Source organism: Maniola jurtina, chromosome 2, assembly GCF_905333055.1.
Source record: "Maniola jurtina chromosome 2, ilManJurt1.1, whole genome shotgun sequence".
NCBI lineage: Eukaryota > Metazoa > Arthropoda > Insecta > Lepidoptera > Nymphalidae > Maniola > Maniola jurtina.
Window position 1 is genome coordinate 11,916,070 of NC_060030.1, and position 25,240 is coordinate 11,941,309.

The 25,240-nt window shown below is 36.1% G+C and overlaps 1 protein-coding gene across 3 annotated transcripts in view; it reads right to left on the reverse strand.

The window, feature by feature from the left end:
• LOC123871216 (homeobox protein dve-1) overlaps positions 1-25,240 on the reverse strand; it is a 143,719-nt gene that overhangs the window by 21,681 nt on the left and 96,798 nt on the right. For 2 of the 3 annotated variants that reach the window (XR_006797237.1, XM_045914872.1), the window contains exons 3-4: positions 4,819-5,007; positions 4,141-4,379 (exon numbers count right to left, since the gene is read on the reverse strand). Coding sequence is in view for 2 of the 3 variants with exons in the window: in XM_045914872.1 (XP_045770828.1) it covers positions 4,141-4,379; positions 4,819-5,007 (428 nt within the window). In the remaining variant the exon portion in view is untranslated. The remainder of the gene's footprint in view (positions 1-4,140; positions 4,380-4,818; positions 5,008-25,240) is intronic. The other variant, XM_045914885.1, reaches the window with a different exon arrangement.

The window sequence follows — 25,240 nt, forward strand, 5'->3', positions numbered from 1 at the left end:
TTAAATTCATTTTCATTTCATTAAAGTCATGGTTTAAATTGATCCTTCATTAGAGTCTTTAGACCCCTTCTGCGGTAAACTTCAGAAACATCCAAAAAGTTTATTCCGAATTAAAATCGAAGGAGAGCAAGTTGAAGAGCGATAAATTACCATAATATGATCGGACGAGTTCATCTGACGTTTAACCTAACTTCAATGTTCAAAATGTTTGATTATCTGTTCCCAAAGGAGTTCCTTCTGCTCATTTACTGACTTTATCGGCTTCTGCCTCGATGGTCTACTGTCTGTGGTTAGTATGTGATGACGAGGTTCTAGGTTCGATTACCGGGTTAGGCCAAAAATAATCAGGTATTGGGTTTTTCTGTTAAGAGATGTTAAGAAGAAAGTTATCAGTGTTTTACTCCCGTGCCTCGGATAGCACATATGTAGAGTCATCGGTTCTGCGGCTAATCTCGCTCCAGTCGTGTCGGATTTCCATCCCTTCGGGCTATAAGAGTGAGGGAGTAGAGAGTGCACATACTTATGTGTTTTGTGTACACGCAGATGGCTAATCTCTATGGAGATTGGCTGCTGTGGCTGAAATTCGGTCGTGAGGTCATTATTTATCGGCTATCTATAATAAATAATTCTATTTTGCCAATGATAATATTCAAACATACACATTGACTTGTTTAATTCTATGCATCACTTTCTCGCCTCTTGCCTTTGTAATACTAAATATTCCCTCCAATTTCGTCTGCGTGAATTTAGGTTTTTTAAAAATAATTAGGAACTCTTTGATTTTCCGGAATAAAAGTCTATGGCCCATCTAAGAAGGAAATAGACTATCTCTGTAAGTACCAAACATCAATCGCTAACAGACAGACACTTCCACATTTATAATATTGTATTATGGATTATTTAGTATTTTATTTCTGTATATCTTAATTTATTTTACATAGTATTTTAAAACTTGTCATAGCACATGAATTCGCTTGCATCAAGCTGTTATCTTGGGCAACATGACTTTCGTAAACGCTTTAATAAGCCTAAACCGAAAAATAAATATAAATATGTATACAAGTAATAATATACCTACCGATATTGATCTTTATATGGTGAACCAGTATTTAAATTTAGATGTATGCTTTTAAACTGAGATAAAAGATCTCAACGTTGTAAAATAAAAATCACATAAACACACAAACACTCGCATTAATTATAATATTAATGGGAGTTAAAATATACATATTACTAAAATGCCTAAGGTACCTACTCTTCAAGAAAAGCTTGATATCACTAACCCAAAATACGACAAGTACTTATAGAGCCTACATCGAACGCTAACCTCGCGTTTAATGAGATTATAAAGCATTATTTTATGGTATTAATGAGATCAAAAGCGTTCATACCATCTAAAACTCCTTTTAGCCCTCTTTTGCTCTGGCTTGAGTTAGTAAGAAGAGCAACCCTTCCGCGCCGTTTTAGGCATATGTTAACCAAGCGGCAGCGAATTTACAATCGTCTGCGTTACAGACAGCAATTTTTGTAAAAATAATTATAATATTACGAGTAATATTATTTTTAACCCCCGACCCAAAAAGAGGGGTGTTATAAGTTTGTCGTGTGTATCTGTATATCTGTCTGTGGCATCGTAGCTTTTTTATTTTATGCAGATACAAGTTAGCCCTTGACTGCAAACTCACCTGATGATGCAGTCTAAGATGAAAGTGGGCTAACCCGGAATTATATTGCAATCTTTACTACGCGGCACGTCTTTGCCTGTAGGGTGATAACTAGCCACGGCCGAAGCCTCCCACAAGGTCAAAACTTAATAGGATTAAACCGCTTTCGCTTATAAAATGTCTTCACTTTAACCCTCTCTCGGCGATATCTTATAAAATGTAACAAGGCCGGTGCGGATGAGTCTGAGATTCAATTAAATTTATTATGTATGAAAATCCCGCACGTGAGATGCTCGTCGCGCCAACAAATTGCTCTCTCTTAAGAGGGATTGATACCATGTACTAACTGATTTTGTTAAAGACGTATGAAATAAAATTAAGAAACTGTCAGGTGATTAAAAATCTCAAGGGAACTCTTTGATTTTCCGGGACAAAAAGGAGCCAATGTCCTTCCTTGAGACGCAAGCTATCTCTGAACCTTTCGTCAAATCAGTTTAACGGATGAGCCGTGAAAAGGTAGCAGACAGACAGACACACTTTCGCTTTTACAATATAAGTATCAAGGATTATAAGATAACTAATGGGTATTAATTGCGGGTACGAGTTGTGTTAGTCAAGCTGATTGTTTGCGAAATCGATTGAAAAAACTGCATCAATTATTGCTACAATTTCAATTGTTGTGATTGGCTGAATTTATTGTATTCCTGCTGCGACAATGCATTTCAGCCAATATAGTAGGAGAATGCCGGTCAATCAAAAATGATTGTGATCGTCATACTGTAAGTAGCTGTCAAACAACGGTGGTTGCACCTCAGTTAGGTACGTAATATCTATTTAAGCATTAAATTAAAACAACAGAGTTACTTAACAATAAGCTACAAGTGCGAGTAGTGAAAATAAACGACGATTTAATATCCAATCCTGTATTATTTCAAACTCACCATACAGCTATTCAGGGGCTTAAATATAGAAAACAATGAGTTTCCAGTAATAAGGGGGGTAGTAGGGGTTGAGGTGAGGGTTAGCGGGGGTTGTTATTGTGTACGGGCCGGGGTTACAATCAGGTATTAAAGAACGTAACATTGCTGGGACAGGCGAGATCTGGCTCAGCGCAGTGTTGCGAACTCGCTTTGTCGACAGGAATTCGGTTTAAACGCTTCGTTTAGCGCTATTTGCTGTGACATTTGTTTAGGAGTAAATATATTGGTAATTAAATGATGCCCGCGACTTCGGCCGCGTGGATTTAGGGTTTTAAAAAATTCCGTGGGCATCATTTCTTGGGTTAAAAAGTTGCGTATGTTCGAAGTGTATCTCCGGGATGCAAGTTATCCCTGTAAGTTTCCGACGAATTAAGAACCTCCTCCTTTTTGAAGTCTTCTTGTGGATTTAGGTTCTTTAAAAATCCCGTAGGAACTCTTTGATTATCCGGGACCAAAAGTAACCTATGTTCTTCCCGGGATGCGAGTTAATAGTTACACACCCAAACCCATGCAAATTTTTCAAATCGGTCAAATTGAATGTCATGTGGGCCAGCTGCATGCACATTAGGTTATTATAGAAGAGTTACCGTTAATGTTAATTTAATAACCCAAGAAACCCTGTTCGGGTTGCACAAGTCAGGGTTATTTAATTTGAACTGCGCGACGTTCCCTAAACCCTAACTGCCCCTAAGATAATCAGTTCCTTAATCACAGTTTCGATTGATTTAAGTTTTTAAACTTTGTATTTATTCAACTAAATAAATATTGGGTAGTTATCTGGTACATGAACTTCGGTCTTTTATATTATTAACTTTGCATGTTTTTTAACAAATTATTCATATTTTAATTTCGCTAAGCCCTATACGTATATATGATATTATGAGTGTACAGCGTAAACTCCTCTCGACTTTTAAGTATTTCTCAAAACATCACAAACGTGAAGCTCATCAGGCGGGATCTAAACTCACGATGAAGATTATCAAAGTACCACTAAGTAGACGTACAATTTGGGAGGTCGTTATAATTTGCGAGGTTACGTCTAAGTCCCTGCTAATAAGGATCATCAAACAGGGGAAGAATTAAGGAAGCATTTGTTTTGATGTTCGCGGGCATTCGCGTCTTTACAGAATGAGGTTTAATAGAAAATTTACATCGTAAGCTACTTTTAAAATCTTAAGAAGAGTCTCTGTTTAGCAATGTTTGTGTTTAATCAAACAATACTTGTCTGCATTTTGGATAGATGTCGAATAAAAAAAAATTGGTTTGGTTTCCCCCCACCAATTTCACTAACATGACAAACAGGGTTCAGATTTAGACTAATCATTGAAGTGTCCGAAATATTGGCTACTTTGGGATACAAATGCTTTTTCGACAAAGAAAAATATTACAGTTAAATTCTCTCCATAATTTCGCTTAGTAACTCAAAAAGAGTCATTGATGAAATCATTTTACTATTTGAACAATATTTTAGATTCTAGAACTACAGAAATTCTTACATTAATTACCTCATCCAAAGGGCATCCGGTAGACATCAACAGCGGCCTGCTCTGCACTAGAAGAAGCCTCAACAGTTTGTCTTTAATGTCTTGCAGAGGAGTGAGCCTGGGTCTTAGCAGCTGGATCCTCAACGTAGCCACGGTCGTCAGCTCCCCCAGGACTTCACCCACGGTTGCCAACGGACCATCGGATATTCGCTCGAAAGGTAGTGGTTTCCAATTGTTTATTACCACTGAACCTGGTGACAAAGTAAATATTGTTAAGTGCTTTAAAAAATCCATCAGAAACTCCTGCACGCACATCTTGCAATAAATTATTCATTTCTAAAGTAATTTTGAACAAAAGAAAGAGTAGAGATCTGTCCCTAATCTTTTTTTTGTTCATTGTCTTACGAATTTTTCAGTCCTACGAAAATTGGTAAAGCTGGAGAAATGGTTAACGCAGGATTGGTTGAATTCAAAAGTGTTCACATCACTGGTAGCAAATAGTCTTTACTATTCTACGTCTTTACCCGTGTCTAGGTGTAAGTTTGCAAGGTAACTGTATTATAATTTACCTTTGGCTGTATAAGCTAGTTCGTGAAAGGCAATTGCTATTTGCTACAGGGATGATGACGTTACTATATCTACTTCTTTTATTCCTTCTCTTTACCCAGTTATAAGTATCATAGTTTTTACCTTTGGCAGAAGCAGCCAGCTCATGAGGATACCCCAGCCTCATCATAGCAGCTGGCACTAGTTCATGGAAGGCGGTTGCAGCAGGGATGATGACGTAGCTGTCAGTTTCGACTACTGCTCGTCTTCTCCACGCACCTTCTTCGATTGACGCAACTGCTTCTACCACGCAGTGTACTGGCAGGGTTTTACCTGAAAAAGAATGGATATTAAGTATGGAAGGAAACTCATATTCTTTCTTAGATTTACAGATTGTTTCCAAGGTCACGACTCCTTCGAGTAATCTCATAATATTAAAAGTTTTCATAAGCTAATGATGTGGTAGGCTCGCGTATCCTTCCGCTCAAGGAATGATTTTAGGATAGACGGAGCAGAACAGAAGATAAAATTTATATATGTACTTTAATAGCTCTTCTCTTCTTCTTTTTCTTTTCCTGGGGTTTTTCAGCACTAAGACGTAGTCGACCGTTGTACGAGTTTAATATAATGTAGGTATAATAGTTTTGTGTACTAACTCGATATTCAATTCAGATTGAAATTCAGAAATACAAAATCACCACCATTATTCTCACAGCTTCGCTGAACAAAAAGTAATGCCGCCGAATGTATTGAGGACGACTTTTCAGCGTGAGGCTTAAAAATATAGCGGAAAAACTTTCTCCCTTAGCGACTGAAAAATCAACTTAGAGTAGACGTCGAAACGTTGTCGTTAAGAAGGCGTCTTAATTATTTAGCAACTTTTCAAGTGAAAAAGCAATGCTTTTGACTTGCGCGCAAAAAACCTCGTGAAACGTTAAAATAATAATTAATCCTTGTTCTATGTCGGCGGCCGTCCTGATTTTGCTTTGTGCGATGCTCCCAGCGCCAGTCTTTGTGAGATGGTTCTTTAGCGCAATATTAAATAGTTTTTGCCTCACTGCTTCTTAGTCTTGCACTCAAATGCGTTTTCTTTTACCCTTCCTCCTCCATCAAGCTAACTTTCCGCAAAGTTTAATATGATGAGACGTGCTTACAAAAGATAATAACATCACATGAATATAGATCATATTCTTATAGCTATGTTGTAACTCTACATTTTTTTCAAAGACCTATAATAGTATTCATTTTATACGGAAAGTATTAATTATTACTTTAATAGGTGCGAGTATTTGTACTCAATTCTCTATCTTCACACTAATATTATAAAGGAGAAAGTTTATATGTGTATGTGTGTCTGTAGGTGTGTATGTTTGTTACTCCTTCAAGCAAAAACCACTGGACGGATTGGGCTTAAATTTAGAATGGAGATAGATTCTACCCTAGATTAGCACATAGGCTACTTTTTATCCCGGAAAATCAAAGAGTTCCCACGAGAATTTTAAAAAACCTACATCCACGCGAATGAAGTCGCGGGTATCGGCTAGTTAGTAGTAATAAAATACCTGTTTTTAATGGAAACAATAAGCAACCCTAATAAAATTGATTTGGAATATCTATGAGAGTTATACCTTTTGTAGTAGCTACTTACCTACCAACTGAATTTACATAATGCTAACCAACGGTTCAGCAAAGCGTAGAGCTTTGGAAAATTGTAAATTTGGCGGCGCAATAATCTCTTGATAATACTATGCTTGGTTTCCGTGGAAAGTTGTGTGAACCTTTAAAATAGTCAGTCGTGATCGGGATGAAATGTGTTTCAGCTATCGGAACTAAATTAGATTTGAAAAAAGCAAAGACTTTTACTGGGTTATTTTTTATTTTTTCGGAAAAATAAAAACTAATGCACCCTAATGAATACTCCAATAAATCTAAAAATATATCGAATCCATTGCAGTACCTACTTATTCATTCAGATGCAGATTTTTTCTTCAGGTTTTTAATTTATAAATAATTTTCTAATGTCGTATTAAAACTAGCGTTGCCAATAATCATCTACCATAGTCACATTTTTTGTGAGTAAAAACATTAAAACCACTTTGTATTCTTCTTACAACATTTATAGTATCAGTAGCTTTATTTTTACAAAATAAATCTTTGTAACTTTTACAATTAAATGAATTATATCAAGAGTCAAGTCTCATTATCATCAGCTTATTACTGGCATACTTTTGAGCACAGAGCTCCTCTCAGAATGAGAAGGGCTTAGGCAATAGTCTGCCACGCTGGCCCAGTGCAGACTAGAAACTTCACGCACCTTTCAGAACATTATAAGTAGAGAACTCTCAGACATGCAGGTTTCCTCACGATGTTTTCCTTCACCATTAAAATAAATGATGGTTACTTGCTTAAAATGCACTTATCACCAAAAAGTTAGAGGTGCGTGCCCAGAATCGAACCCCCAACCTTCCAAATAAGAGGCCGACGTCTTAACCACCAGGCTATCACAGCTTTTTCGTTAAGTATTGCACCGTAAATATATATCAAAACTCAATTCATACTTTTTGGCTTAACAATACAAACGATCCCGATTCGCAATTTACAATTCAACCTTTTAGGCGGTAATCGCTTAAAGTAACTTTCAATAGTTTTAGTTTCAAGTTGCTTTGAGCTTCGGAGGGTTTAGGTTAGCACCTATGCTGTACTCGTAATATCGTAGATTAGTGGAGATTCGACCGTGGACGCAAGTTCCCTGGTCACTTTAATCCAGGGCTTTGGGTGCCCGGACTTTATTAATATCTCGAATATACATATCGAAATCTGTTGGACGAATTTATATTTCCTATCTTAGTACTTAATAACTGTATGAGATGATATTTGTGTTTTTATCACCTTAAAAAATGTGCCTATTTTTTTCATAGATATAATATACCTACCATTACACACTTGCATATGGTGATACCGTATAATACTATTTTATAGCTGTGGTTATTGATACTCATATAACGAGATGTCTAAGAAAAATGATGTACGAATAAGAACATAAACAACATAGCTACAGTACAACCAAATTAATAATGCGCATAGAAATCTTCGTCACTGTTCGGCAACGGTCGTATGATACACATGATATTGACTCCTATTTGTTTATAACAAGGTGCAAAATGCAAGTGCATTGTTTAGGGCTCTTACGATTCAATGATTCGGAATACGACAATTAGCGAAGATCTGCATGCGCATTATTAATTTGGTTGTACTGTAATTGCTTAAAAACATATCATGAATATTATTTTTCTTCCGTTTAAGCACGGTAATATTATCTATACAGTATTCTAACTCGGCCGTATCTTTGAAATAGATACCTACAGCTGCGCGGTACGTAAACATGCGGTAGGGCTGCCCGCCTCCAGCAGTTTAATTACACTTGCCTACTTTGTGTTTCCATCTAGTTTTGTGATTGTAAATATACTTTTTTTATATAAACAAATAAAATACTTTGTGAATTGCATGGGAAATGTTCAATAAAAATGCGTGTTGTTTTTTGATTGGTAGATTTAATTAAAAAACCATGTTTATGATTGAATAACAAATCGGTCTTATACATTTGAGACCGAAAAATATTTGCGCCTCGACTGAGACGTAGGAAATTAAACGAACGTTACGAATTATTAAATTTTAAAGTTTAAAAAATCCGCATTCTAGTACAAAGCTTTTAATTAAAAATTGTTTTGGGAAACATGGACAAGATGGAGAAAAATAAATATCTTTTAATTGGTTATAGATACCTACAGCTACTTTACAATTTATATATTTGGTTTTAAATGAAGTTCGGAATATTTTCTCCATTTTTTCTATATATTCCACAAAATCATCGCTGGGTACAATCAAAAAATTTGCGAATTAATCTTATTGTAGTCCCGGTACCTTAAATACCGACATTCTGAGCTGAAATTGTGGCTTCTTTGATCGGGTTTCACATACAACGAAAAAATCGCGCGGTTATTGTTAGAAAAACAAAACACCGCCGTCACCGTCACTGCGGCACAGTCGCGACTGTCTGCGTGTCGAGCGCCTGCCGACATCGAGGTGCGTAGGTATAGCTCGCGTTTCGTCCGTTTGTATGAAGTTGGAATACTGATACATAATATTACCGTGGTTTAAGGGTTCCGTATCACCAGAGAAGGAAAGGAACCCTTATAGGATCACTTCGTTGTCTGTCTGTCTGTCAAGACCCATCAAGGGAATTAAAACCTATAGGGTACCGTTGACCTAGCACGATAGCACAAGTATTAAAAGTGTTACACTTAAGTAAAATATGTGGTTACATCATAAAAACTTAAAAGTGCTATTTCTTGTACGATGGTACGGAACCCTTCGTGTTCGAATCTAACTCACACTTGACCGGTTTTTACTCTATTTATACTTGAGCACTGGTGTAGGTAGTCTTGAAGAATCCAATTAAAACACTTAAAATTTTATTAAGTTAAAGACATGCAATGTTATCAAGATAATCAGTGTAACTAAAACTAAAAAGTTAACCATCAATTTTATAAATTAACAGATTAAACGCTTTTAACATTAAACATTCGAAAATATTACATTTATTGTTTTAACTAATGTAAAGTTTAGAATTTAGATGATTCTCGATTTCTCAAGCTATGTGGCGATTTCCGGTTTAGATAGTTCCGGTTTAGATGTGGTGATAAAGACGTCACCTGCGGTTTCCAGTGACACCTAGTTATTTTAACCTATTTATACTAGTCAAGTATTTATACTAGGAACTTAAGGTCTTAAATAAATAAATAAACATACCAAAAATATTATAAAACTATAGTGGGTAAAAACTAATTAAAGTATCTTAAATAATTTTATCAAATATTTATCATAGTGCTATATCAGTGCTAAGAGTCAAATCTTACTTTCCTATGATTACTTGTTTATGATACCTAAATCTAGTTAGTGCTATTTTAATTTTCTACGTTAGAGTTTTCAAACTTGTATTATCGACATGAAAAAATTTGAGTTTTAAGTACAACTTCAACAGTTACGCAAAAGCTCTTCTTATTTGATAGCATACTCTAATTTTGGCAGTTTATTGAATACTAGCGACCCGCCCCGGCTTCGCACGGGTGGACATTTATTTTTTATATTTTCCGGGATAAAATATAGCCTATACGGATTCGGAAGAATCCCTCTAAGTAATGGTAAAAGAAATTTTGAAATCAGTCCAGTAGTTTTTGAGCCTATTCAATACAAACATACAAAAATACAAAGGTTTCCTCTTTATAATATTAGTATAGACTATGTATTAATTCAAATAGATCGAAGCACACTAGAGAGGATTAGAACCTTCAAACTAGATCGCTAATCACCTAAAGAACTTGTTCTCTAAATTGCGAAGCGAAGTACAATGTTCATTATCTAACATAAAACAGCAATTACGGGAACCAGAGGGAACGCTTCAGAGCTTAGCCGTTCTTGAAAGGATGACAGAATAGAAGAGTAAACGAGAAAGGATGCTTAGCCGATCTGAGCTCTCTTAAAAGAGTTCAGTTAACAAAGGGTTTGGTGTCAAGGAGCTAATGTGTATAGTTTGAATTAAAACTTTAGACGCGGAATTAAGCTCGCTGGAGTTAGCTGTAAATGACGTGTTGACGGTTCAGACATTAGTTACTTTGTGCTTTTTAACCCCCGACCCAAAAAGAGGGGTGTTATAAGTTTGACGTGTGTATCTGTCTGTGGCATCGTAGCTCCTAAACTAATGAACCGATTTTAATTTAGTTCTTTTTGTTTGAAAGGTGGCTTGATCGAGAGTGTTTCTTAACTATAATCCAAGAAAATCGATTCAGCCGTTTGAAAGTTATCAGCTCCTTACTGTAACCTTCACTTGTCGGGGTTGTTATAAATTTTTAATTTAGAAGATAGAAGATTCAAAATGTCTTGTCTAACTACTACAATAACTTTTTTAATGACATAGTCAACAACTTCATCATCATCGTCATCAAATCATCCGTACCGGCGCACTGCTCTCCTTTCAGAAAGAAAAGGGGCATGGGAGATGAGGGAATAGTGAAGCATGCTCGGTGTTACAGGTTTTCTGACGATATTTTCTTTCACCTTTATTAACCCCCTAAATAGAAAGGCGACGTCTATAAGCGCTATAATTATATAAGTACCTACTGCATAAAAATATTTATATCTACTAATAAAAAAATGTTTCTCATTCTGAAAAATTTCATTTTTTTGTGATGTTTTGCAAATTTACGGTATTCGGAATTTCCCCTTTACCTAATTGTGTTATAAGAGTTACCTACCTGCCAAATTTCATAATTCTAGGTCAACAGGAAGTATCCTTTAGGTTTCTTACAGACACAACAGACAGACAGACAAAAAGGTGATCCTATAAGGGTTCCTTTTTCCCTTTTAAGGTATGGAACTCAAAAATAGCATTTTAAATAAAATCTTGTAGGTATCAAAATTTGAATTTTATTCATGCAGGACGTTAAGGCCCTTATGCTAATAAAATTTTTAACACACTTGCCATGTGATGTAACATGAATAAATCTTCCAAATCTATTTGAGATAAGTATTTAAGCTAACATGTTTTATAACCCTTATACGCATTTTAAAGAGCTAATTAAGTTTTAAATGTGTAGAATTGAATAACAAGCCCTGCCGATAATGTAGGAAATTTTCGTCACATGAATAAATCCACCATTTATAAACTATTAAGATCAAAATTTTATCACCCCACTTAGAATTTTAAAGATCTCATCAATTTGTCAATAAATTACGAAAACAAAATACACAAAAGTTACAATGTCACTTATGACCTTTTCGAAAAGGTACTGTTTTACACGTGAGATATGCACCATGATAGCACTCATGTAACATCGACGTAGCCTCAAGGAATAGCACTGTACGCTAGACTGATTAAAGTACTTAGAATAAATTTTCAAAAACAATTTTGCGAATTGTTTTAGCTGCCTGCTACATCGTTTCTGATTTATGGAATTCCTAGATAAAATTTCACTTCTAGGAAATCTATATCACTGTTAGAATGAACGATGAACTGTGAGAGACGTATGTACTTAACACAGAGTTAGCATAAGTACATCGTATTTCGCTAAAAGACTTATCCATACCTACACCTACCAAAGCGAATCTTAATTGGATTATTCAAATAAGATTCTAATTAGTGCTTCAGTGTTCGTGTATTGGAGAGTGGTTTATTAAAGTTTATATTTATTTAATTTTTCCTTTTAATTATAATAATCAAAGATCTGCTAAATGTAACTCCAATTACTGTATATATCTAAGTTAATTACATCATCATGATCAATCCTTCGCCGGCTCTCTTTATTTATATGTAGCACAGGTCTCCTCTGAGTATAAAAAAAATTCCATTTAAAGTAAGAAAAAACCGGCCAAGTCAGACTCGCGCACTGAGGGTTCCGTACTCGGGTATTTTTTCCAACATTTTGCACGATAAATTAAAGACTATTATGCATAAAAAAATAAAAATCTGTTTTAGAATGTACAGGTAAAGCCCTTTTATTGACAGACACGACGGACGGACGGACGAACGGATGGACAGACAGACAGACGGACAAACAACAAAGTGATCCTATAAGGATTCCGTTTTTCCTTTTGAGATACGGAACCCTAAAAATAAGCCTGGGCTACCTAAGCATTGTTAGCTTTGTATTCAGGGAAATAGGCCAATGAATTCACCTTCACATAGAAAATTAGCATTTTCCTTAAAACCGTTAAGACTTGGACACACATAACGCGACGGCAACGAGACGCGATGGAAACCGTACTGCCATATTTTTATGAATATAAAGTAGTCCATGTTCGTCTCCAGGATGCATTCTACCTCTGTTCCAAACATCAAAAATTGACCATGTCAGCGAATACCGTTCTCGTCTCAAGTGGTTGCCAATTAGACGGCGACGAAATTTCCACGTCCTCATTCTACTCTTTTCTATTCTCTATGAGCCTCACACTCCTCCCTACCTTAAAGATCGCTTCACTTTCCTCGGTGCTGCTGATCGCCACATGAAGTTGCGCTCTTGCTCGGATAACAAGCTCCAAACCCCAAGAAATTACACAAAATTCTACGGGAGGTCCTTTACGGTACATGCAGTACAACTGTGGAATGACCTCCCCAAGAATATTCGAAGTTCGAAATCCCTGCCCATTTTTAAAAATCGTTTGAAAGAATTCTACTTATCTATGCCATAATAGTTTAAATATTGTTTTTATTTATTATATTATTATTTTTTATATTATATGTATCCCTTTTATATTATATGCAAGTAACTATATTGTCATATATAGCATATACATATATATTTATATTATATATATATATATATATATATATATATATATATATATATATATATATATATATATATATATATATAATTACTTTTTTATGTTTATTAGTATATATAAATCTTTGTAAAAAAAATCCTTGCGACTTGGTACTATCCAACCTCCTTCCTAGAACTTCTCCTTTCAGCAAAGGTTGCCTGGTAGTGATTGCTCCAAGCAATAAGGCCGCCTTTGCACACAATTGTTTTTTTCTGTTTTCTTCTTACTGTGTTGTTATCCTTATATGTGTTTTTGTGGGCAATAAAGAGTTTTTATCTATCTATCTATCAAAATCGGTTATACAATGAGCCGTGACAAAGTGACAGATACACTTTCGTATTTATTTCACACACTGAGGCGCATCGCTGCCGTAGCACCTTCTGTGTATCCGAGCCTTAAAATTTGGAATTTGTTTAAGAATCACACAACCTATAAATTTCATATTTCCATTTTGATCTTAAATCCGCGTTCAAAGTAAGATACACACACATACACACTTAAGATGGAATTAATGAAGGCACTTTCCATTCATTATTCGCTTCTTAAACGTTAAGAGGCTGTTAAATCTATAGATCAATCGGAATATTTTGATTTGATATTTACCTCCGTTGCGATTTCGATATTCCACTTGTTCTTTACATTACTACCTACACGTTAGGAAAATTCCGCAAAAGTAATAATTAGCTGGTTTTTTTCCTTACTCTATACAGGTAATGTTTGATTTTTTTTTAATCTAAGCCCTAAGGTTTCTCCTTATCAAGTTTTGTGAATCTAATCAAGCTACTTACCGCATGTTACTCGCTTCTCGCGGGTTTTGCATCGACAAAGCGCTGGAAAAGCCACTAGAAAGCTCCCCCTCCACCACTAATTTAAGTTTTTTTTTTACTAAACATAACTTAGATTTATTTCAATATTTCGTAAAGTGGACCAGAGCTTTTGATTTAGGACATTAATTTTTACTAGCGCTAACTGTAGACAGGAACTAAAATATTCCAACCTAAAAAAAATCACTACATAATATCTACTACTATCTTGATAAGGGCAAAGAAATATCTGTAACTTGCATCCTTGAGCCGGACATTAGACTTTTTAGCACGAAAATCAAATAGTTTCCCCAGTTTTTAACCCCCGACCCAAAAAGAGGGGTGTTATAAGTTTGACGTGCGTATCTGTGTATGTGTCTGTGGCATCGGAGCTCCTAAACTAATGAACCGATTTTAATTTAGTTTTTTTTGTTTGAAAGCTGGCTTGATCGAGAGTGTTCTTAGCTATAATCCAAGAAAATCGATTCAGCCGTTTGAAAGTTATCAGCTCCTTACTGTAACCTTCACTTGTCGGGGTTGTTATAAATTTTTAATTTAGAAGATAGAAGATTCAAAATGTCTTGTCTAACTACTACAATAACTTTTTTAATGACATAGTCAACAACTTCATCATCATCGTCATCAAATCATCCGTACCGGCGCACTGCTCTCCTTTCAGAAAGAAAAGGGGCATGGGAGATGAGGGAATAGTGAAGCATGCTCGGTGTTACAGGTTTTCTGACGATATTTTCTTTCACCTTTATTAACCCCCTAAATAGAAAGGCGACGTCTATAAGCGCTATAATTATATAAGTACCTACTGCATAAAAATATTTATATCTACTAATAAAAAAATGTTTCTCATTCTGAAAAATTTCATTTTTTTGTGATGTTTTGCAAATTTACGGTATTCGGAATTTCCCCTTTACCTAATTGTGTTATAAGAGTTACCTACCTGCCAAATTTCATAATTCTAGGTCAACAGGAAGTATCCTTTAGGTTTCTTACAGACACAACAGACAGACAGACAAAAAGGTGATCCTATAAGGGTTCCTTTTTCCCTTTTAAGGTATGGAACTCAAAAATAGCATTTTAAATAAAATCTTGTAGGTATCAAAATTTGAATTTTATTCATGCAGGACGTTAAGGCCCTTATGCTAATAAAATTTTTAACACACTTGCCATGTGATGTAACATGAATAAATCTTCCAAATCTATTTGAGATAAGTATTTAAGCTAACATGTTTTATAACCCTTATACGCATTTTAAAGAGCTAATTAAGTTTTAAATGTGTAGAATTGAATAACAAGCCCTGCCGATAATGTAGGAAATTTTCGTCACATGAATAAATCCACCATTTATAAACTATTAAGATCAAAATTTTATCACCCCACTTAGAATTTTAAAGATCTCATCAATTTGTCAATAAATTACGAAAACAAAATACACAAAAGTTACAATGTCACTTATGACCTTTTCGAAAAGGTACTGTTTTACACGTGAGATATGCACCATGATAGCACTCATGTAACATCGACGTAGCCTCAAGGAATAGCACTGTACGCTAGACTGATTAAAGTACTTAGAATAAATTTTCAAAAACAATTTTGCGAATTGTTTTAGCTGCCTGCTACATCGTTTCTGATTTATGGAATTCCTAGATAAAATTTCACTTCTAGGAAATCTATATCACTGTTAGAATGAACGATGAACTGTGAGAGACGTATGTACTTAACACAGAGTTAGCATAAGTACATCGTATTTCGCTAAAAGACTTATCCATACCTACACCTACCAAAGCGAATCTTAATTGGATTATTCAAATAAGATTCTAATTAGTGCTTCAGTGTTCGTGTATTGGAGAGTGGTTTATTAAAGTTTATATTTATTTAATTTTTCCTTTTAATTATAATAATCAAAGATCTGCTAAATGTAACTCCAATTACTGTATATATCTAAGTTAATTACATCATCATGATCAATCCTTCGCCGGCTCTCTTTATTTATATGTAGCACAGGTCTCCTCTGAGTATAAAAAAAATTCCATTTAAAGTAAGAAAAAACCGGCCAAGTCAGACTCGCGCACTGAGGGTTCCGTACTCGGGTATTTTTTCCAACATTTTGCACGATAAATTAAAGACTATTATGCATAAAAAAATAAAAATCTGTTTTAGAATGTACAGGTAAAGCCCTTTTATTGACAGACACGACGGACGGACGGACGAACGGATGGACAGACAGACAGACGGACAAACAACAAAGTGATCCTATAAGGATTCCGTTTTTCCTTTTGAGATACGGAACCCTAAAAATAAGCCTGGGCTACCTAAGCATTGTTAGCTTTGTATTCAGGGAAATAGGCCAATGAATTCACCTTCACATAGAAAATTAGCATTTTCCTTAAAACCGTTAAGACTTGGACACACATAACGCGACGGCAACGAGACGCGATGGAAACCGTACTGCCATATTTTTATGAATATAAAGTAGTCCATGTTCGTCTCCAGGATGCATTCTACCTCTGTTCCAAACATCAAAAATTGACCATGTCAGCGAATACCGTTCTCGTCTCAAGTGGTTGCCAATTAGACGGCGACGAAATTTCCACGTCCTCATTCTACTCTTTTCTATTCTCTATGAGCCTCACACTCCTCCCTACCTTAAAGATCGCTTCACTTTCCTCGGTGCTGCTGATCGCCACATGAAGTTGCGCTCTTGCTCGGATAACAAGCTCCAAACCCCAAGAAATTACACAAAATTCTACGGGAGGTCCTTTACGGTACATGCAGTACAACTGTGGAATGACCTCCCCAAGAATATTCGAAGTTCGAAATCCCTGCCCATTTTTAAAAATCGTTTGAAAGAATTCTACTTATCTATGCCATAATAGTTTAAATATTGTTTTTATTTATTATATTATTATTTTTTATATTATATGTATCCCTTTTATATTATATGCAAGTAACTATATTGTCATATATAGCATATACATATATATTTATATTATATATATATATATATATATATATATATATATATATATATATATATATATATATATATATATAATTACTTTTTTATGTTTATTAGTATATATAAATCTTTGTAAAAAAAATCCTTGCGACTTGGTACTATCCAACCTCCTTCCTAGAACTTCTCCTTTCAGCAAAGGTTGCCTGGTAGTGATTGCTCCAAGCAATAAGGCCGCCTTTGCACACAATTGTTTTTTTCTGTTTTCTTCTTACTGTGTTGTTATCCTTATATGTGTTTTTGTGGGCAATAAAGAGTTTTTATCTATCTATCTATCAAAATCGGTTATACAATGAGCCGTGACAAAGTGACAGATACACTTTCGTATTTATTTCACACACTGAGGCGCATCGCTGCCGTAGCACCTTCTGTGTATCCGAGCCTTAAAATTTGGAATTTGTTTAAGAATCACACAACCTATAAATTTCATATTTCCATTTTGATCTTAAATCCGCGTTCAAAGTAAGATACACACACATACACACTTAAGATGGAATTAATGAAGGCACTTTCCATTCATTATTCGCTTCTTAAACGTTAAGAGGCTGTTAAATCTATAGATCAATCGGAATATTTTGATTTGATATTTACCTCCGTTGCGATTTCGATATTCCACTTGTTCTTTACATTACTACCTACACGTTAGGAAAATTCCGCAAAAGTAATAATTAGCTGGTTTTTTTCCTTACTCTATACAGGTAATGTTTGATTTTTTTTTAATCTAAGCCCTAAGGTTTCTCCTTATCAAGTTTTGTGAATCTAATCAAGCTACTTACCGCATGTTACTCGCTTCTCGCGGGTTTTGCATCGACAAAGCGCTGGAAAAGCCACTAGAAAGCTCCCCCTCCACCACTAATTTAAGTTTTTTTTTTACTAAACATAACTTAGATTTATTTCAATATTTCGTAAAGTGGACCAGAGCTTTTGATTTAGGACATTAATTTTTACTAGCGCTAACTGTAGACAGGAACTAAAATATTCCAACCTAAAAAAAATCACTACATAATATCTACTACTATCTTGATAAGGGCAAAGAAATATCTGTAACTTGCATCCTTGAGCCGGACATTAGACTTTTTAGCACGAAAATCAAATAGTTTCCCCAGTTTTTAACCCCCGACCCAAAAAGAGGGGTGTTATAAGTTTGACGTGCGTATCTGTGTATGTGTCTGTGGCATCGTAGCTCCTAAACTAATGAACCGATTTTAATTTAGTTTTTTTTGTTTGAAAGCTGGCTTGATCGAGAGTGTTCTTAGCTATAATCCAAGAAAATCGATTCAGCCGTTTGAAAGTTATCAGCTCTTTTCTAGTTACTGTAACCTTCACTTGTCGGGGGTGTTATAAATTTTTAATTTACACTTGTATAAACCTCACTTTACGCGGACAAAGTCTCGCGCGTCCGCGTCAATTATATCACACTTCACACTAATATTATAAAGGCGAAAGTTTGTTATGTATGTGTATATGTTTGTAACTCTTTCACGCAAAAACTACTGAACAGATTTAGCTGTAGAATGGAGATAAAACTCAGGATTAACACATAGGGTACTTTTTATCCCGGAAAATTAAAGAGTTCCTACGGAATTAAAGAAACCTATATCCAAGTTGTGGGCCTTAGCTAGTTTGTAAAATAAAATTGTCTTTATACCAAGTCTATATGTAATTTGTGGATGAATGTATGTAAGTACATAAAAACATACAGCGCCGAGCAAAGCATGTAACACGTAGTAACGAGATTAAAAATATTGATATGATTGTAACGACACTACAGCGGATTCAATAGGATTCGCGTGCGTCCCATTCGTGAGCGATGATCTACTTACGGTAATCGTGGCGTGCCGGATGCTGAAGCCTAGCAAATACAACGAATACAACGAATGCGAGCTAATCGCTTGCGTGCGGCGCTGCTACAGCTTGTATACGTGTAAATTATATCTGTTACAATGGGTGATGATGTGTTTATCGCAATTTTTAGCATCTGTAAATTACTACTGGTATTGTAAAGTGTTTCGAGTCATTCAATCACGCTGCAACAGAGCAACGGATTCTTGCATATCAAAGATTAGATTATTATAATAATAACTAGCTGATACCCGCGACTTTGTTCGCGTGGTTGTAGGTTTTTTAAAATTCCCGTGGGAACTCTTTGATTTTCCGGGATAAAAAGTAGCCTATGTGCTAATCCAGGGTATAATCTATCTCCATTCTAAATTTCAGCCCAATCCGTCTAGTAGTTTTTACGTGAAGGAGTAACAAACATACACACACACACACACACACACACACACACACACACACACACACACACACACACACACACACACACACACACACACACACACACACACACACACATACAAACTTTCTCCTTTATAATATTAGTGTGATTTTGTGAACGCTGTTGATTACGAATGAAATAAAATAAATAGACCTAGAGAGTAACATAGGCTACTTTTACCAATCACGAAGGAAATCAAAAAGTTCTCATGGGGTTCTGATTTTTAAAAACCTAAATCCAAGTGGACGAACTCGCGGTCATCTATGTAGTTATCTATCATTTGGTCATACGTACTTGCGATAGCCGTGATATCGTTGGTGTGGATTTGTATAGCGTTTTGTATTACTCGCGTACGTTTTGGGAAGATATTCCAATAAAATTATTTGTTAAAATCTATATCCAAATATCCATATCCATTATCCATTATAATATTATAAATGCGAAAGTGTGTCTGTCTGTGTGTCTGCTAGCTTTTCACGGCCCAAAAGTTTAACCAATTTTGATGTTTGGTACACAGTCAGCTTACATCCCGGGGAAGGACATAGGCTACTTTTTATCCCGGAAAATCAAATAGTTTCCACGGGATTTGTAAAGGTCCATCCCTTTCACTGATTTGTATGAAATAAGGTAAGTACAGAGGTAGCTAGTATCCCAGAAATTGATATAGGCAACTTTTATCCCGAAAAATGAGAGGGAATTTTTAGTAAACCTAAATCCACGCGGATAAAGACGTCTTTCTGTGTAACGCTTTTAGATCTAAACCCGAGTCATATAATTCGCATGTATAAAGTGTATTGTTTAGTTGGGCATTAGCCCGTCTGCGCTGGCCAGGTGAAACTTTCCGGGCTGTAAGGGGATCACCGGACGGGCTTAGGTATTAGTCGACCACCGCATACGTCACTGGACTTGGGGTTTGCTTAGGAAACTTGATTATGGAGTTTCAGCTATGTTACAATGCATATTGTAGACAGGGACTACTTACTTAGTGAGGACCACTACTAACTACTGCATAGGTATATATAATATTATAAATGCGGAAGTTTGTTTGTGTTGCGGTTGATTGAAGAACAAACTAACAAACCAATACACTTTTGTATTTATAATATTACTTACTAAGATTTGTCGAGAAAAGCTAAAACCAGTTCCTTGAATAAATTACATATTTATTTCAAATAATTAAAACACAAGGAAACCTATAAATTATTATCAAAATGTGGAAGGACCTGGCTATAAAATTAGCTAGATCTGAAATTAAAACTTTTGACTATTTATAAGGTAAGGTTTATCCTCCATCTGGTTTTTGTGATCAACCCATTTCCGCCCCACTACTGAGTACGGGTCTCCACTCAAAATTCTCATTTTGCGAGGAGACCCGAGGGTTTAGGCCATAGTCTGCCACGCTGGCCCAATGCGGATTGGCAGACTTCACACACCTTTGAGAACATGGTGAACTCTCAGGCATGCAGGTTTCCTAACGATGTTTTCCTTCACCGTTAAAGCAAGTGATATTTAATTGCTTAAAACGCACATAACTGAAAAGTTAGTGGTGCGTGCCCGGGATCGAACCCCTGACCTCCGATTAGGAGGCGGACGTTTTAACCAGTAGGCTATCACAGCACTGGTTATTACGAAGTTATTGAGCTACTGTCTTGGATTTTAGGTATCTTATAACTATACCAGTAGATTTGACTAAGACTCTGTTATGGAAATGTAGATATGAAGTAAGTATTTGAGGTGAGCGACCTCGACGCGCGACATAATCGTGCGACATGTGTCGCTTGTCGCTCTCGCTACAAAAAGTCTACATACACATATTATTTTATACCAGTTTGAGGTGTTTTTGTCTAAAATGAGATATTAGTATCCACGTGCGGTTGAATACAAATGTGATAATTTGTAGCGACCGGCCACGCGACAATTGCTAATAAAAATTATAATTAGATATAACCTGCTTCTTTATTAAAATAGTCCGAAAACAAACACATAATATATACCCGTAATATCAATATGTGACTATTAGAATAGGGGATCCAAAAGATTTACATTCTTTGAAGTTAGATGTAGGTGCCTACCTAAAATATGTAACATCCTAATTGATAAGGATTGAACCAGGCACTACTTTTAACCGACTCCTTCATTAATTGTTTTTAACCCCCGACCCAAAAAGTGGGGGGTGTTATAAGTTTGACGTGTGCATCTGTGTATCTGTCTGTGGCATCGTAGCTCCTAAACTAATGAACCGATTTTAATTTAGTATTTTCTGTGTGAAAGGTGGCTTGGTCGAGAGTGTTCTTAGCTATAATCCAAGAAAATTGGTTCAGCCGTTTGAAAGTTATCAGCTCTCTTCTAGTTACTGTAACCTTTACTTGTCGGGGGTGTTATGTACATTTGTTGAATTCATTACAAGGTTGCCTGCCAGTAGTTTGGTTGGATTTGTGCATAACGCAATGGACTACTACATATCCATAACTTAGGTCTTTTCTACTATAACTAAGATATAAGAAATAAAAATAAAATATATGTGAGTATGTTTGTGTATGTGAATGTGTGTGTGTGTGTGTGTGTAAGCTTTGAGGACGTACGTTTGTTTGTGGAAAACCAAAAATGATATTATCAGAAGTGACTTACTTATGTGAATACAATATGTATGTATATACATGAAACGCCTAGGCTTTTAGAGGTCGTCTCGGTCTCTCTAGGTCCTCATTAATTCATTATATACTTAGTGCTAAGCCAGAGAATAAGTATAAGAAGTTAAAAACTATATTATTATAATAAACAGATTAAAAACCTGATTTGTAAACGTACATCCATATTTGTTTATTTTTAACGACTATACAGACGAATCTTTTATTGAAATTAAATAGATTAAAGGCGTTTATCCGTTATAGAGGCATAAAACGAAATTCTTGTAAAATCAAATACCGAGTCGTTAAAATAAAGCACCGCGAATCCGTTAAGCGACTTTTTTATTTAGGAACGCCATAAAAATGTATAATTAATAGATTTATTGGCGTTATATATTCATGGTACGAGCTAGCTGTCAACATATAACATGAAAAAAATGGTTGACATCGAAATATAATAAAAAAAAAAAAATTTAAACAACAAGGCAAAAAATAAACTGAAAAAATGGTCAACTTGAAGATACATGAGAAGGTGGTATGTACTAAAAGTAGCTACTGCCTGCGACGGTACTTAGATACTTATTTTACAGCCTAGCACTCGGGGATAATGTAGTTATCTATTATTGAAAGAATTTATGGAATCGGATGAGCAGCTGATTATCTCTTACATTCAAATTACATCTTTATATTACTAGTGTAGGTACATAAAACCGGCCAAGTGCGAGTCAGACTCGCGCACTGAGGGTTCCGTACTCGGGTATTTTTTTAACATTTTGAATCAAAAACTATTATGCATAAAAATAAATAAAAATCTGTTTTAGAATGTACAGGTAAAGAAAGCCCTTTCATATGATACCACACTTGGTATAATTATCTTACTTTGAAAATTGAAACACATTTTAATTATTTATTCCTTTACTTGTGCTATACTTACCCTACCAAATTTCATGATTCTAGGTCAACGGGAAGTAGGTACCTTATAGGTTTTCTTGACGGACGGACGGACGGACGGACAGACAGACAACAAAGTGATCCTATAAGCGTTCCGTTTTTCCTTCTGAGGTATAATATATTATAAGATAGCGAAAGGCAATGCAAAATCGAATGTGGAATCTTTACGAATATCCACACCTAATAACTATAACATTGTGGTAAAACGTTATACCAAGATATTTAATACCAAAACATCAAGCCACGAAAACGATTCATCTCCAAACAAAAGTAACTCGATCATATTATCTGATGGCACGACAACGGAGTCTTGTCTATTTCACCCCACCTAGATAACTGTTACAATTGTCGAGATTTGACGAGGTGTCACGGATCGTAGTATTAATTATACAATTTTCATCCTTGGATAAGCTGTTTTTGGTCGTGATTACTTCGGTTGATCATCATCATCAACCGATAGACGATCACTGTGAACAAAGATATCTTGTAGGGGCTTCCACATGCCACGGTCTGGCGCCACCTGAATCCAGCGGCTCCCTGGAACTAATTTGTTGTCTTCAGTCCTGTCTAATTGGGGGTTTCCAACGGTGCGCTTTTTGGTGTGCACTTCGGTTGTTTTCTAAGAATAAAATACCAGCGTTGTGCTAGAAACCACATCTATTAGCCATAATCTTTCGAAATCAGATTATGCCTAGAGAGAAAGAGAATGCCTATGATGAAAGATAGAGATACATAGTTGCTAAACTACTAATCATATACTTACTTACTAATCATTTCATAATTAATCAATAAAGTCATTAAAGTCAAGCGTAAAATGATTTACAAATAAACATAAATTGAAAATGTTTACAAAGTATATCAATAGATGCCTTGTCTTGGTAGATAACGACCTAATTAATTTTATACGCGATCGGCGATGAACAGAGCCTGATAGGAGGAAACGTCATCATTATCTTAGCTGCTGCTGCCACAACTTCCACAGTGAACGCGGTGTGTCGTTCAGCCTTTTGTCCCGTCCCTCTTCAATCGCTAACACATTTACCCACTTACGACTGGGTGAAAACTCGCGAAACGAACGCCATTGTCACAGATCGCTACCGACACAATACCGAGCACGCTTATCGACTCCACAACGTCAAATAAGTTCAAAAGCTCGGTTTAGACGTTCGCTATCGCTCCGTCGTTTGTCAGTTTTCACCCGGAGCGACGATTGTCTACCCGATACAAATAGCCTTTTTGATGTAGCACCGCTTGTTTCCATTTTAATTGACATCGCAAAAGTATCGCGCGCCTCGAGGAGGGAAAATCTTACAATGCGGGCGCCACGTATCCGTGAATGAGACTCCGCAACAATATATTCGACTTTGACTCGTCCTTGTTAAACGAGCGTGTAGCGAGCGACGTTATTTAGAAGCCTACTTACATAACGTAGCGCGCGTTCGTGTATTAATCTCATTTGTGTAATAAAATCTGTGCCTTAGCCGAGCCGATGGTGAGGAGTGATCCGGCCCTGAAATGCGTGCCTCCGCACGATAATCCTGTTAGGTTAAGAAGGTTTCTACATATTACGTGCTTTGCTACGCCTTAAGGATTAAAACGACTCATAACTCGATACTCACCGGAGGGCTGCGTATACCTTCTATTGATTTTCCGGCTGCGGATTACGCTACATAAGTAAGTAACGCCTAGACAATATTTAATCAACGCGACTATGAATAGAGTTTCATTATTGGGCAGCCCGAGCGAGCGGGGCTTAAGCGATTACCTACGGCAAAGATGCAGCGTAGATTTACAGCGAAGCTCGCCATGACAAGGTGGTCATCGCAAACCCTGGGATCTCCGCGCCGGACGCCGAAGACAAAGGATGTTTCAATTATTCAGATAGTGGAAAAGCAACTTTAATAGCCCCTGCATAAACGCCATTTGTAAATATTTAACTTTGTCCGCCAAATTCGTTTTAAGACGAGTGCTTTGCATGAGAGAAATCTGAGAACGTCTGGGGGCTAAATCTACCCTGCGGGCAATGGGGGGTCTTCCATAAATAATTAATCTGGAGCGATGTGCGTCGGGTGGTTAACTAAATCCTGCGGCGGTTAGGCCGTCGGGATACCTCAATAATGCTTTGGCGCACAATCACTCATAAATTGGGAGTGAATAAAAGAAAATAAATTTTAGTTTTCAAAGAGAATATTTCATATATCCTGTTTGTATTTAATTGATTAGGTATGTTCGTACTTGGGCATTTTCTCACAGTTAGACGAATCGCCCACGGCGACTTTTTGTGGCACTACAAACGCGCGTATCTTTTCGCTCGTACTACGCGACTGCATTGCAACCTTTTTGCATCTAAATCACTACTTTATCCCAGCAAGAAGTCGGTGGGCGATAGCCTTTAAGGTGATGACTAGGTATGTCGCGGCCGAAGCCTCCCATAAAAAAAGTCTGAAACTTCATTAAATTCCTTAGTTTAGTAGGTACAATAGAATAAACTGTATTA